At 38.4% G+C, this 15,551-nt stretch overlaps 2 protein-coding genes across 3 annotated transcripts in view; one reads left to right on the top strand and one right to left on the bottom strand.

Moving 5' to 3' along the window:
• The window catches only part of dgat1a (diacylglycerol O-acyltransferase 1a), a 34,360-nt gene extending 28,617 nt beyond the window's left edge, over positions 1-5,743 (top strand). The window contains exons 13-17 of one of the 2 annotated variants that reach the window (XM_030146763.1): positions 2,002-2,114; positions 2,397-2,462; positions 2,606-2,693; positions 5,128-5,190; positions 5,265-5,743. In XM_030146763.1, coding sequence (XP_030002623.1) covers positions 2,002-2,114; positions 2,397-2,462; positions 2,606-2,693; positions 5,128-5,190; positions 5,265-5,405 — 471 coding nt within the window. In that variant the 3' untranslated portion in view covers positions 5,406-5,743. The remainder of the gene's footprint in view (positions 1-2,001; positions 2,115-2,396; positions 2,463-2,605; positions 2,694-5,127; positions 5,191-5,264) is intronic. The other variant, XM_030146764.1, reaches the window with a different exon arrangement.
• Positions 5,744-9,214: 3,471 nt separating this feature from the next.
• Positions 9,215-15,213, bottom strand: cfap20 (cilia and flagella associated protein 20). The gene is made up of 6 exons (XM_030146769.1): positions 14,977-15,213; positions 12,878-12,957; positions 12,674-12,785; positions 10,368-10,550; positions 10,133-10,246; positions 9,215-9,368 (listed from the first exon to the last, which is right to left on the bottom strand). Exons 1-6 carry the CDS (start codon positions 15,058-15,060, stop codon positions 9,363-9,365), a joined length of 579 nt encoding a protein of 192 aa, XP_030002629.1. The 5' UTR covers positions 15,061-15,213; the 3' UTR covers positions 9,215-9,362.
• Between the last annotated feature and the right edge of the window lie 338 nt (positions 15,214-15,551).

A 15,551-nucleotide genomic window follows, 5' to 3' on the forward strand; every position in this document is an offset into this window, starting at 1 on the left:
AGGTACTTCCTTATACAGTGTCATACATATCCAACAGCACATCCCATAATACCTTGCACAGGTGTGTCATAAAGTGACAGAACCTTTTTCTGTTTTACCTACATTACAAATACTTTACATTACAAATGGATTCAGTGAAGGAGCAAGAAGTTGAGTGGAAGTCCGAACTTTTTCACTGACTGTATGTGAGGCACGTGTTCTGAAACTGAACTAAAGACACTTTGTGAAAAGTCATGGTCTTATTTGATAAACTAGAAGCACTCGGAGAGCGCAGACCTCCGCCAAGGCTGATCAGTGGCCCCCCCCCGTGGGCCCCCCCCCGTGGGCCCCCCCACCCCCGATCACCACCAAAATTTAATCATTTCTTCCTTATCCCATTTCCAACAAACCCTGAAAATTTCATCCAAATCTGTCCATAAGTTTTTGAGTTATGTTGCACACTAACGGACAGACAAACAAACAAACAGACAAACAAACCCTGGCAAAAACATAACCTCCTTGGCGGAGGTAATAAATAATCAGCTCATTGAATTGCACTGCATAGATTTTTTTTTTGTACCAGAATGAATGTGTTCAATCAGAATGTGCTTAATTGCTCTGTATCGTGATTTGGGTGTGAATCGTATCATATCGCATTGTGAGATGCCACACATGTATCTTCAATATATCGGATCGGAGATGTTGTATTGAGATGCGTATTGTATCGGCCTTACAACTCCGATTCCCAACCCTAGTTTACACTGTGCTGCCAACATTTCAATGAGGCCAGCAATATCAAATGTCAGTATTCTCTTCTAATTCTCTAATTCTCTTCTAATATTCTAATCTAATTTTTTTTTTGTTGGCTTTCGTATAACATCTATAAAGGATGCGTTACATATGTATGACCTTATTCAAATTGGAATGAGTGACCATTTTAGATGGTTCACACACAGGCCTCTGTTCACACTTTTTTATGATCAGTTATACAACTCCAATTTAAGTTACTTGTGGGTGCAAAACCTTCTACATTGGATGTCAAGTCTGTATTTTAGCAAAAAAAAGGGTACGTATCCAAAAACACATACTGAATAGGAGTTTCATGGTACGTGCTAAATCGTTTACATCTCTGGTTCACCCCAAACAAAGATACAGTCTTACAGTGATCTCACCAAATCATGTGTTCCATTAGTATGTAATCATGTCAGTGCAATTTAGACAAGTCCAGTGGATTCATAGACTCAGAACACATGGGCTGAGACACCAGGAGGACTTTTATTTGGTCGAATAATGAAGGAGTTCAGATATTTAAGGGCTTCCTGCCCATCTTGGACGCCATCTTGGAAATTACACCTTTCTAGTGATTAAACTTGGGTAAACTATATGATTAAGGACCCCTAATACTACAAAAACCAGCTGAGGAACCTTTTGTTAGAAGTTTTTTTTTAGGGTTAGGTGTTTTGTTTTTGTTTTTTTTGTACACTCCTGATCAAACTTTTAGACGAGCTGAAAAATTGTATGAATTTACATTTTTCACTGTTGGATCTTCTGAAGGTTCTAAGTATAGAGTTTAAAATACAAAAAGAAGAAACGGGAGAGAGACAAAAATATGAGTAAGAGATTTATTGAAAACAACAATCAAACTGAAATAGGCTGTTCATCTCCTCCTCCTCCTCTCCTCTACTCCTCTCCCCTCCCCTTCTCCTCCTCTTCCTCTCCCCTCCCCTTCTCCTCCTCTTCCTCTCCCCTCCCCTTCTCCTCCTCTTCCTCTCCCCTCCCCTTCTCCTCCTCTTCCTCTCCCCTCCCCTCCCCTCCCATCCTCCTCTCCTCCTCTCCCCCCCTCCTCTTCTTCTCCTTTCCTATCCTCCCCTCCCCTCCCGTCCTCCTCCTCCTCTCCTCTCCTCTCCATTCCTCTCCCCCTCCTCCTCCCTCTCCTCCTCCTCTCCTCTCCCCCTCCTTCCTCATCCTCCTCTCCTCCTCCTCTACACTCCTCCTCCTCTCCTCTCCTCCTCCTCCTCTCAGGTCCCTAACCATTTGATATGGTTAATATTTTTCTATTGGTTTTTTCACTCGTCTATGAACTTTGTGGCAGAACTGCTTCAGTTTGGAGACAGAGAGTTCTACAGAGACTGGTGGTGAGTGTCCTACATGTCCAATCTGTCAACTATAGACACAAATATAAACCATTTGTTCAAACTAATGAAATAACACAATCTAGTTCATCTCTAGTGCAATTTAGCAGTTTTTCCACTAATACGGTTTACTGGTAAAGCTCTCTTCTGCAGATTTTCTTCACTAAATCTTGTTTCCAAATGCCAATAAAACAGTGTTTGTGTACAGATAAGTGGGGATTTGAATCTAACATCCATGTGTCACACCACAGTTCCATATTAAAACTCACCCTTTGTTCATTTCAGGAACTCTGAATCTGTCACATATTTCTGGGCGAACTGGAACATCCCAGTTCATAAGTGGTGCCTAAGGTGAACACTAACCCTTCACACACTCCATATAGTGTGTTTGACCTCATTTCTTCCAGTATTTCCATCCTTACTGAGTAGGCCTGTGTGATTTATCATCATTTAGAGTTCAAGTATATTTATTTCTCTGTCTTTGCATCTTCCAGACATTTTTATAAACCCATGTTGAGGAAGGGGATCAACAAGTTTCTGGCTCAAACTGCCGTCTTCCTCGTATCTGCTTTCTTCCATGAGGTACACCCACATTTTTACAAAACTGTCCTTTTACCTCAAGTATTACATTTACCCACAGATCTGCCAATACTTGTGTCCATCCATTAAAGAAGAAAAGAAGAAAACGTTGAAATTATGTTAAATTGAAACAAGGAAGTCCAATGAGTGGTTTATTTACAGTGCAAGAAATGAACAAGTCATTTCGTAGTGGTTTCTCTGATTTCACAGCAGAATGCGCGACGGTATTAAACTGAACTGTGTCAGTGAAGCAGTAGATCTCAAAATAGCTGTCAATCAAACGGGATTCAGCCTTTCAACTGATCCTCCAATCAGCACATGGAAGCCCGGCATCCAGCCCGGCCAAGCTCCGCCCACAGCTCCATTCACCCACAGAGACGCCGGGTGTCCAGGGGCGGGACAATATCGTGGCATTTATCCAATTACCGTCCAGTTTTGAGCCAATGAAAAAAAACAGTTCCACTCAGTCCCATTGAAGTGCATGGACACTGAGCGTCTACAGACAAATGCACTCAGCAGAGATCGAATGAGAAAACAGAGACACGAGAATGGAGGAGAAGTGAACAACATCCAGTCCGTTGATTTGTGATAAAGCTGATTCTGAACGATCTCGTCTGTGAGATGAACGTGTTCTAACACATTTGGAGTCAATGAAATGTCAACATAACTGAACATATTTAACCATTTAATTTTAGGGGAAGCCGAGCTTCCCTTGCAGTCTAGGAGAAATCGCCACTGTACTACCACTACAAATACAAGTACTAACAGTGGATATACTACTACTACAATAGTTAGTACAAATAATAGAAACCTCTGCCATCTACGGAACTGAATAATAAACACTATCATAACTATATGGATAAGTGAGTGATGACGATGAAGGCAGGAGAGAGGCAGGACCACAGCAGCAGGTTCAGAGATGATCCAGGGAAAACCTGTGGTGACATAAAGCACAAAGACTCCAGGGAAGAAGTCAAGTCTGTAACATGTATTCACTGTTACTGACTAAATAGAAGAGAAGATTAGGAGAGAAAAGGTCATAGAGGAGGAGGATCAGAGCAGAGCTCAGTGTATCCAGATGCGTGTCCATCAGTCTAAGCCTATAGCAGCAGAACTAAGAGCAGCCTGAGCCATCATATAGGATTCATCATCTGGCATGGGTATTTTGGGGGTCGTGAGCGTTTGGGAACCCCTGATCTAGAGGGAGACCCAAGACCAGATTTATGGATGGAGTGAAACAGAACATGATGGTAGATGGTGTGAGAGAAGAGAATGGAGAGGATAGGGTTAAATGGAGGAAGATGATTGGCTGTGACCACGCCTGGAGGGAACCGCCCAAAAGAAAAGAAGAAGTACAAGTCAAAGTGACACAAAAAATACGACTGAAATGAAAGGACAGCATCAGTGGGAAAACATGAGAAGTTAAAGTCCCAGACCGTCCTTGTGCAACGCTCTAATCCAGTGGTTCCGACCTCTTTCCCTCCTGACCCCATTTTAACATCACAAATTTCTGGCGACCCCAGACATTCAAAACAGAGACATTTTTTTGCCAAAATTTATTTGATTAATTTGATCATGTAATAGTTTGCTATATTATGTTTCAAATAAACATTAATTTTAGAGGACATTTAGTCTATATAATGTATATTATTGTGGACAGAGGCAGTAAATCCAGGTGCAGATTACTGCACAAAGTGAGAATTTTATTTTCCTTGGTCAGGATATGTACAGTCAGTCCAGCTGTGATTTACAAGGACAATTAATACTGAACAAACAAGAACTGAAACTATGAATTATGAAAGAGCTGCAGCATCTGAAACTGACCACAATGAACATTTGACACAAACAGAACCACAGTGCTGCAGTTTCAGACTCACAGTTTGTCTTGTATGTATTAGGATTGTCTCTCTCAACTCACCATATAGTTTTAATAAGTAAGTTTTTTTTTTTTTTTTGGTTTTTTATCAATTACTATAAATTTCAGGCAACCCCATTTGAATTCCAGGCGACCCCACGTGGAGTCCTGACCCCAAGGTTGAAAAACACTGCTCTAATCTCTGTTCAGACCAAAAGACTAAATAGAAATGCACATGACCTGGGGTTCCAGGAGTTCCCTCAGTCTGTCTGAGATTTTTGTCCGACCAATTTCTCCAAGACTATTCATCTGATTGGTCAGACAAAGTGCGATCAGATTGAAAGTTAAGACTCGGGCAGAATAATATGTGTTGGTTTGACTGAACTGCCCAAAAAGGACAGCAGTTTACTTTTATCTAGCTTACAATCATCTTTAATTTCAAATCCAACATTAATCGCTGACTACGCAGGGTATCGGTGAGCAGGAGGGGTACTAAAAACTATGGAGCTTTAAGTTCACGAGTCTTTTCCCTCAGTACTTGTATTTAAAGTGTAAAGCTTGATCATTCCCTCTGTTTTTCAGTACTTGGTGAGTTTTCCTCTGAAGATGTTCAGGCTGTGGGCGTTTATGGGGATGATGGCTCAGGTACGACACTAGAACACACCTTCCACATTTATACACAGATAGAAAGACTAACTGCTGTTTGTTCATGTTCCTAGGTTCCGCTGGCTTGGTTTGTGGGTCGTTATTTGAATGGAAACTATGGCAACGCTGCTGTGTGGATCTCACTGATCATTGGTCAGCCCGTGGCAGTGCTAATGTACGTCCATGACTACTACGTCATTCATTATGGGACATAATTCTGGACAAACACAACCAGAAACATGCATTTGTCATGTTGTGTACACATGAAATAAACAGACACACAAACGGTGGCTGCTGTTAATCCGATAAGTAGACGTACACTTCAACAGAAACTGGCTTCAGCAGAAGGAAACCTACTATTTGCACAAAAGAAAAGTGGACCTTTGGTGTGATAGATCAGGAAAGTACTTGATTTAAAGGGATGTTGTACGTAAGAGGAGGTGTGGATAAGCAGACGGACCAGGATATTTCCTTCTATGATGAACCAGCTGTCAGTGGCCTTTATTTATACATTAGGGTTAGATTTAACTTCTGTGTTCCTGGACTCAAAATTTTAAAAAACCAAAATCATTGCAAACTGATTCTGCAAAATAAAATGGGGTGGGTTTCATGAGTGGTTTGTAGCAGTTCATCAGCCTAACAACAACTGTGCCGGCTGTTGAAATGGGATTTCTGTCAACATAAAAGCACTGAAGTTCATGTAAATGTGTGAATATAACTGGAATTCCAAACACACAATCACATCCAACCACTGCCTAGTCAGCACAAAGTCCTGCCTAAATATCGGAAAAGTCTTATTTCAAGGGCTGTCCACACCAGCAGATAGGATTATGAAAGGAATCCTGTTTCCATAAAATGTCATGAATTTTAAACAAATTTTCAAAAGAACAAAGAAGGTGAACGGCTTTGGAGCGAATGAGTCGGCTGTGCGGCGTAGGTTACGTCACTCATGACTCTGGTAAACTGATCTGACGTAGAAGAGCGCTGGGACGCCGTTTCCAATCAGTTGGTCTCTTCATCAGTCCATATTATCTGTTGTACAACAAATAAAGTGCTTTTTACACTTAAGCAGAATACATACATACAGCAAACAGCTGATCCAACAGCTGATCCAACAGCTGATCAGTCAAATGGAAAAGGTCTTCTCATTTGCCCTCAATGTGTTTTGTTTTGCTTGTTTGTTTGTTTTTTAAATGCAAAAGTCCGTTCAAGTAATTATAAAAAACACTTTTTTGCAAACAATGTGAATTGTCATTTTCTAATGCAGAATTAGACAAATACATTAATGGAAACATACGTATTGTGAGAATCCGTATTATTGAATGAAGTGTGAACAGCTACAGCGGTGTCTGACTTCAACGTGAATACTCGTTCCATCAAACTGGACGAACATGCAAACTTTAAGCCCCCGCTTCTGAACTTTCATCCACAAAGCTCAAATCATAGAAAATGCTTAAACAGTAGGATATAAAACCACTTGTTAAACTAAATATTCCAACACAAAAAACTCCCATTTATCTTAAAAGGTTTATTCAAAATTCTCAAAAATTCCCCCAAAACTTCTTCGTCCAATATGTCCAACAGTGGCGTCCCAGTCCACCTTCACTTCCCATGTTCTTTAAGTTGACACTAACGCTGTGGATGTGTGGACCAGCTGTTTATTATTCATATTCCTTTTAATAAGACTTCAGATCAATCAAAGCTGGTTCAGTGATTGCAGTGGTCATGTGATCTACCCACAGAACGTCCTCTACGGTTACAGTTGTGTTGTGGACAGTGAGTTAAATGGAGTTTAAACACCATAGTACTTGTACTTCTGTTCCATTTCTACTCCTAGTACTCGGTGTGAACAGCCCTTTGGTGGTTGAAAATCAGAAATGACATTCAACAAAGAGAGTTTGTTTTTCCAGAATAAGACTGGAAATTCCAAAAACCAGTTTAAGGGTCTTTAAATTTACTACTAGTATATATTTTTAAGAACACATTTATTCTGCAAATGAATGTTTCTGTTTGTGATTCAGTGTATCAGTTGAATATCACTAAAGTTTATATAAAAATGTATAAAACAACCATTTGTTTGGTGTGGAAGCCGACAGGATGCTTTTGGAGTGTTTGTGTAAATGTGGGACAGTTGAACAGCGTCAGTGGAAGCTGTTGGTGTTCAGACATGTTCATGTTTGTGATTTGGCTTTAGCTTCTGTTCTGTTCCACCTCAGTGATCTCTCCTGCCATCTTGAAATTATTGAAATAAGTTTTGATGTGATTTGATGCAGTATTTTCTTTACTGATTTGAACTCATGAATGTTTTGCACTTTAAACACATGCATGATGTCGACTGAAGCAATAGACCTGAATGAATGTCTAATATAGAAATCACGATTGTTCATATTTTGTTGTAGATTGTTGATAATATTTCTCGTTTAAAAGTAAACTGGCCACAACCCATTTACTTATGATTCAGGATTGTATATGAGGGGTTTCATTGTTTTTCTATATTTAAATAGTGTCCAACACTGTTGTTGCCATATAATAATTATTTATATTTACATGTGTTTAATACTGTCAAAATACTCTGTGACAACTTTAATTTTTATTTCATTTTTTGATCTATTCCTTTGTAATTTGAAACATTATTGACATTAAAAAATATATTGTCCATGTATCTTATAGAAAATTGATAAAGTGCCTGATTTAACGAAAAAAAGAAAAAAAAACAACTTAGATCTCAAAGTGTTATAAATAATTTCTACCCCAACTCCAAACTGGGGCCGAATATGTACGATTACATTGAGCTTGTGCTGTATGTAAACAATTGACTCAGAATTTAGATGTAGTTGTAACTTAAGACATGGTGGAGTTTTTCATGTGACAAAGTGCAAATCTTTGTCCAGATGTGGAACATCATTGGTTCTTATTTCCTTCTTTTGTTTAAAGGAAAACCACACATCAGCTACGTTAACTATATTTCTGTTTGTTAGTTGTTCCCTACTCTATTCTGCTTTATTCGCTGTGACAGCACAGTCGAAATCAAAGATGAAAATACTAAAGCATTAAACAACTTCATTTATAGTGATGAAAATACTAGAGCTTGTCCAAAAACCCTTAATGGTCAAATGTTTTATGGGCAGACGTTTTGGTAAATGCACCTCTCCTTTGTTACTTCATTAGTTTTGACGCTGCCTTAAAATGTTCTTGAATGGAATGTTTCAAATGTCAGGATGCATAAGCATAGCTTTACTATATTTCACCAAAACCTTTGTTTTTCTACTGAATTGAGCCGGTTCTTGAGGTGAAATCACACCATGTATTTCAGATCTGTTCATTCTGTGTATAGCAATCTACAATGAAGCAAAGAATGAGTTTGTGTTGTTTTGATAAAGATTGTGTATATTTTTGATGGAGTTGTCTGTGTTTATTGTATTGGATTTTATTTTATAAAGGCTGAACAGTGAAGACTTAGTTTATCTGTTGGTAAAAGTGGAGAAATGGACAAAGTTGACGTCAAAGTACAAACCTCAGGAAAATCAGTACATTTTCTGACAGTAAAAAGTCAAATCTGTGTCTTGTTACTTTTTAGTGTTTTCACTGACCAAAAAAAGGCATTTTGTAAATACACAGATTTACATTTTGATGCCTGCTTCACACAAACAAAACACTAAATTAAAGCAGTTTTTAACTGTTTTGGAACTGAAGACACTAGTTGTTGCACTTTGGCATGGAAGTCGAATGTTCATGCACATTTTCCATTTTTAAGACTTGAGCTTCTGAACACTGGAACAGATCGTCGGCTTTTCTTCATTCTGTCCATTTTCAGTAGCAGACAGATGTGGACTGCATCTGTAAATCTTTGCTTTGCACTTTTGTCAGTTGAATAAAAGTTGAAATGATGGTTCAGTTTTATTGTGTTTTATAAAATGGCCGATCTCTGGGAATGGAGGTTTGTAAAATTTTGCATGACTTTTAAATGTGTAGTTTTTGGCAGCAGCTGATATTTCTTAACTGAAAATATAAAAAAACAAATGAATGCAGTAGAAAAAAAAATTTATTGCGTACAAAGCAACATACGAGGGCAAAACAAAAAAAAAACATATTTCGAAGTCAACATATATGTTTAAAGTGAACACGTTAGAGCTCAACACCACATCAGGTCAGGGGACTCCAGGCTCCAGCTTCTACTGCTGCAAGAAACAAGCACAGAAAAACTTCAACTGTAGATACTCATGTTTCTTAAAGAATAAATAAAAAAGGCCAATGTCTGGGGAAATCCAATGGTACCATTGTTCTTTCTCCATCATGAATACAAATTCACCAACGTGACTACTGTCCAAAATCCGTCCCCACTTCACAGACATTATTTCTGGAGCAGAGGATCCATGGATTCACAGACTGACCATGAGTTCAGGTCCAGATCAGGTAGGATCACTATCCCAGATGGACGACCAAGTCAGAGAACCAAACCAGGTCCAATCCAACCATTAGAACATAGTTGTGTCCACGGAGGAGGACCCTGAACTCATGGTCAGTCTGTGAATCCATGGATCCTCTGCTCCAGAAATAATGTCTGTGAAGTGGGGACAGATTTGGGACAGTAGAGTCACGTTGGTGAATTCGTATTCGTGATGGAGAAAGAACAATCGTAAAGTTACATTTCCTGTTTGTAATTCTGTCCAAACTTATTCATTCATATTCTGATCAAATACACACATTTAATGTACGACTGAACTCATTCAACAGTTTACACAGATTTATTTTTTCCACAACTTCAGACTAATATGCACACAGATCTGTCTGATGCACATGAATATTTGGACACCAGTCTAACCCCATACCAACGACTCCGGCCACTGGTCCACACACAGGATGAACTGTGTGGCTCTAACGCGCACACACACACACACACACACACACACACACACACGCTGCTGTGGGTCTGTGGACTCACCTTGGCCTTCTGGTTCTGGACGGGCAGGTAGAGTTTAAACTCTGCCGGCAGCTCATCCTCTGAGTACAGTCTGTCTGAGAAATACACTCTTCTAATGCGGCAGTTGGCGTGAATCTGAGACCAAGACACACCACACATACGCTCAGTGAAAACCACCAGATTAGTTTAACCTTCAACATATTCTTGAATAATTAACACGACTATAAAAGAGCATCTTTATTTAGCGAGTCCAAACCTGTACTCGCAGCGTCTCGATATAGTTGGTCCCATATGCTCTCCTGGTGAAGTCGGACAGGTTGAACTGGATCTGGTTCCATCCGTCGTCTAGTCTCATGGGCATAGTGCAGATAAACGGCTTCACTCGGGTCGTGCTCTGATAGTTACTCGCACGGAATCGCCGGCGAAACATTTTTATCATCTAAACACCTGAAGTTGTAAAAATGTAAAGAGATAACGAGTTAAGTAAAGTATTAAACAGCTCACAGATTCTGGGTAAAGGTTTTTGAATCACTGTCCATCCTCCTAGGCTGCCACACTCCTTGCTCCCCCTCTAGTGGTTGACCTGGACGTACACCATCCTTAGGTTTAAATCTATCAGACAACAGGCTAGTCCTTGTCACCTTAACTGGCTTTTAACCCTTGGCACTGAAACACTATTAGGTTTTAATCGGTGGTCTCTTTTATCACTGTGTGTTGTGTCCTGTTGCTTTGTGCATATTTATGGTACTTGATTAACCTGTTTTTCATCTTATAATTTAATCATGCTTTTAGATGTAAAGCACTTTGGGCTTCGTTATGTTGTTGTAAAGTGCTATAGAAATAAACTTTGATTTGAAATAAACTTTAACAATCACCAAGAAAACCATCATTAACTGGAAATCAAAAAGCAAGGCAAGTTTTTTTGTATAGCACTACTCACACACAGGGTAACTCAAAGTGCTTTACAAAGGCACAAAAAAACATCACAGAAGAAAAAAGAAAAAAAGCAAGACGTTGAAATTACATTAAAATCAAAAAAAGGGAAAAGATATTAAAATCATTAGAGATAAAACCTGATTTTAAAATGCATTCACAGAATAAAAGACAGACATTAATTATTTTAAAATCATACACTAAAATTAACATTAAAATTAGAGTAAAGCAAGACATTGAAATTAAAAAAAAAAAAAAAAAAAAAAAAAGGGGCATTCAAAAGACCAGACTGAAAAGACTTTACTCAAAAGCACACGAAAAGAGGAAGGTTTTGAACCTGGATTTAAAAATGTTCCCATTTGGGGCTGATTTCAGGTCAGTTGGTAGTTTGTTCCAGTTGTGTGCAGCAGAACCAGGTTTAGTCTGAACTCTGGACTGGACTACGGTACCAGGGTCAGTGCACCTCAGAGTTCTACTGGGTTTATATTCTAAACATCTCATTCATGTATTCTGGACCAGAACCATTCAGTGACTGTAGACCAGTAGCAGAACTTTAAAATCTATTCTGCAGTTGAATGGGAGCCAGTGTACAGACTTTAGAACCTCATAAATATCTCTGTGGAAAAATCTACTCATGGAACATATCACACTGGAAAATCTGTCCATCTGTGTAGAATCTGACCCATCACCATCACTCATCCTTTTTATTCAGTCTTGATCCCCGTCCTATTATTACTCCACAAATATTATACACTCTTCATCCTTTTTTCTTTGTCTGGGGACGGGGACACCCCCCCCCCCCCCCCCCCCCAGTGACACAAATATTAACATAAAAATCTGAAAATTAGTACCTCATACCCCCCCCACACACACACAGCCTGTAACACTCAACATAATGTGAACATTTACATAACTAAATAAATAAACATCTACATAAACACCTCTCCATACCAACATACGAGGGCTGTTCAATAAGTTCATGGCCTCACCCAGAAATACTGGTTGTTATAATACAGGATGTTACATTCTTTCGTGATGGGATAGTGATGCTTGAACATCGATGGACCAAGTGCATTGCTGTAAATGGAGATTATGTTGAAAAATAAAATATAAATTATCAGTCTGTGTTGTTCTGTTCTGGGTGAGGCCATGAACTTATTGAACGGCCCTCGTACATATTCTGTTTTTGTTTGTTGTTTTCTTGTGTGTCTCAAATGTACCAGTGCATAATTATTTTCTATCATCATAATTTGCCTGTCCTGTCTATCCTTCCTCTTTCTGTTCTCCTCTCCAGCCTGTGTTACATGTGTACATACATACAATTTCAGGACACTAGGTTATGAACTATTTTGGCGTTATGTCTATGTACTATGTTTATGTTAAGTTATGTCTGCATGGTATGCATGGCTGGATGTATGGCTGTGATTTCAGTTTTGTGTAACTTCTGCTGCTGCTGTCTTGGCTAGGATACTCTTGAAAAACAGATTTCTAATCTTTATTAGCTTTTTTTCCTGGTTAAATAAATGTTATAATAATGTATGTCTTTGCATATCCCAAAAAAAAAAAAGTATGTAACCACTCAGGCTCAGATGTCTGATACGTGTCACATGTAAAGCAGTGTTCATCTACCTGGACCTCAAAGGTGAAATACTTCTTGAGGTTTTTGATGATCATAACCAGATAAGGAAGCTTGATGCCCAGTGTCTTCTTGGGGTCAGCAGGACATGTTATATAGGTGGTACTGCAACAAGAAGAATGGAGGAACATGCCAAATACTTCAAATACTCAACATTGTACAAGACAATATATGAGAATCCCAGTGAAAAAACGTACCTGACGTTTGTTCCTTCCACCTCTAACACCAGTGAGTGGATGTCATTATCTGTGATTCTCTTAATGTGACCATTCCTCACCTGCAATTACAGAAAAATATTATTTCCCTGGTATATAAACCAGCTGTTTATCCCTGGTACAGATCAGATATTACTCTGATATCATAATTATATCAACATCATGTGCAACCATACTGCAAATATATAAATAATATCTATATATACACACAAAAAGTCATTTAATTGCAGATACTCTCTATATGTCATGTTTCACTCAAACACTGTCATTTCCCCAATAAACTCATATCTTCTATTATCTTTATCCATTGAAACCATTCAGACAAATTAGTGCCTACTAGACAATACTAACCTGTCACCAAAACTACAGCCTTTTAAAGTGTTGTTAGTGGTAAACACAGCCTTAATACATTCAAGTGTTTATTCATTCCACCGTTAAATACACTGGTCTAGAAGTCAAATGCTTCCAGAATAAAAGTAGTGAAATTTGACCAGGTGTGAGTCCCTGATACAGACTAATCCAGTCCTAAATGCTGGTTGGCAATAATCTCATTCCAAACCTGAAATGGAAGAAAATCTGGTGTCTACCCTCTAAATATTTAATTAACAAGATAAAACAAGTTTCTCTCAAATTATTTCATCGTTTCTATCCTTGCAAACTGTTCCTACAAAGATATAAAAGGACATCAGTGTGGATTGCTCCTTTTGTAATCAATCAGAAGAAAATGTAGATCATCTGTTTGGGTCCTGTCCCTTCTCAAGTGGTTTCTGGTCAGATGTCTGTTTTTTTATTTGTCAAAATATTGACTCTGATTTTTCTCTTACTTATGCAAAAATATTGTTTGGTATTTTCTCATATCCTGCTAACAAATCAGATCAATATTACATCATCAATCTAATTCTATTTTTAGCAAAATATCTCATTCATAAATCCAAATTCTCCAATCACAAACCCTCCTTTTTAATCTTTAAAATTGAGCTTACCCCTACATACTTCAAGTATTCAATGTTCTGAAAATAAAAAAAGCTATCTAAACCACTGATCTATGGAAACACTTATGATCTTTGCGTAAACTGATATTTTATTTCTGCTTGCATATTTTGTCCCCTGGCTATGTTCTGTTCTGTTCATGTTGTTATATTAATATTGTATTGTACTTTATATGTTTTCATTGTATTCTGTATAACAAAACATAAATAAATATGTTTTTTTTTTTTAAATGCTGGTTGGCTGAAGTTTCACAGATACAGTCTTGGGTCAAAATGTGAAATTGTTAAATTAATGATAGAATGAGTTTCACTCCAAAGGAATATTAGCGTCAGATCTACCAGATCTACTTTAAAACACTGTCTGCACATGACAATACATGGACTGGACAGGTTCTATCAGTGGAACATTTAGACATCTATTGGATAAATGGACACAAACCAGCATATGTGTGGAAGAACACACCATCATATAGATTAGAATCTAATCTATATGATGGTGTGTTCTTCCACATATATGCTGGGATAAATAAAGTACATCTGTCCATCTATCTGATCATTAGATAGATGGACAGATGTACTTTATTTATCCCAAACTGGGAAATGACAGTGTAGTAGCAGCATGACACACATTCAATACTAATATAACACCACAGCAAACAGGAGTAACACAAGAGCAAATACTATACCCTGTACACTATAAATTAGTACAAAAGATGTGGGTAGAATCTGAAAAACTGTACTGTGCTGAAAAATAACTGTAATCTACTGAAAAATAACTGTAATGTACAAAAAAACCTGTAATGTACTGAAAAAGAACTGTAATGTGTTTGACACAGAACTGTCAGGAGCAAAACCTGGAATACCTGGAAAACATGAGGTAAACTGCACTTTGGTCATTTGTTTTCTGATTCATCTTATTAAAATACGTAACACTTAGCAGAGTTAATCTCTGATGCCCATCATTTCTAACAAAAATAAATCAGAAACAGACTTGTAGATCAGTGATACTGGCTGGTTTGTCTGTTTTCAGACTGAATCGCGGCTGCATTAGCTCATTAGCATTAGCTCATCGGGCTAACAAAGCTAGCTTACCTTCTTATCCCATATCTGAAGAGGTTTACTGCCAATGCTGTAAAGAATTGACAAGAACCCGCTTTGAAATGTGTTCTTAAACATGTTTGTGTGTCAGCTGTGTGGATTGTGTCCTGTTGCTCTCTGTCGTTCCGTTTGTTTACAGCTTTAGCTTCCGTTCCCAACGCGACGGCTTCCGTATCCGCTCCACGTGACCACGGACAAACGTTCCAACTGCAAGAAATAAAACAAATGGATCGCGACCGTCACACCTGTGATATATCGGGATATCCACATTTGTGTATCATCGGTAATGGACGTCAAAATTAAACGAAAACAGACCACGTCTTTACTATTTTCGTGTTGCTAAGGAACCAATGCTTTGGGCTTCTGTTGACTCCGGCGCTTAAATGATGACGCAGCTTGGTCGCCATGGCAACGGAATGCCGATTAAGGCGCAATAGAAGCTACTCGTTGCTGAATAAGTATTATAGATACTGTGAGAGATGAATAAAGGTGTAAACGGTGTTTAAGTCCTCTGTTTTCACCACCTTCAGATTGTTTAACTCATTTATAGTTTCTTTAAAAGAAACTTT

The sequence above is a fragment of the Sphaeramia orbicularis genome, chromosome 11 (genome assembly GCF_902148855.1).
Source record: "Sphaeramia orbicularis chromosome 11, fSphaOr1.1, whole genome shotgun sequence".
NCBI lineage: Eukaryota > Metazoa > Chordata > Actinopteri > Kurtiformes > Apogonidae > Sphaeramia > Sphaeramia orbicularis.

Excerpts from the sequence above, each read along its gene's own strand:
- cfap20 (XM_030146769.1), bottom strand. The coding sequence starts at position 15,060 with ATGTTTAAGAACACATTTCAAAGCGGGTTCTTGTCAATTCTTTACAGC. Across the intron at positions 12,958-14,976 it reads TTCAGATATGGGATAAGAAG|GTGAGGAATGGTCACATTAA; the intron begins GTAAGCTAGCTT and ends CTGTAATTGCAG. Across the intron at positions 10,247-10,367 it reads TCGAGACGCTGCGAGTACAG|ATTCACGCCAACTGCCGCAT; the intron begins GTTTGGACTCGC and ends TCTTGGTCTCAG.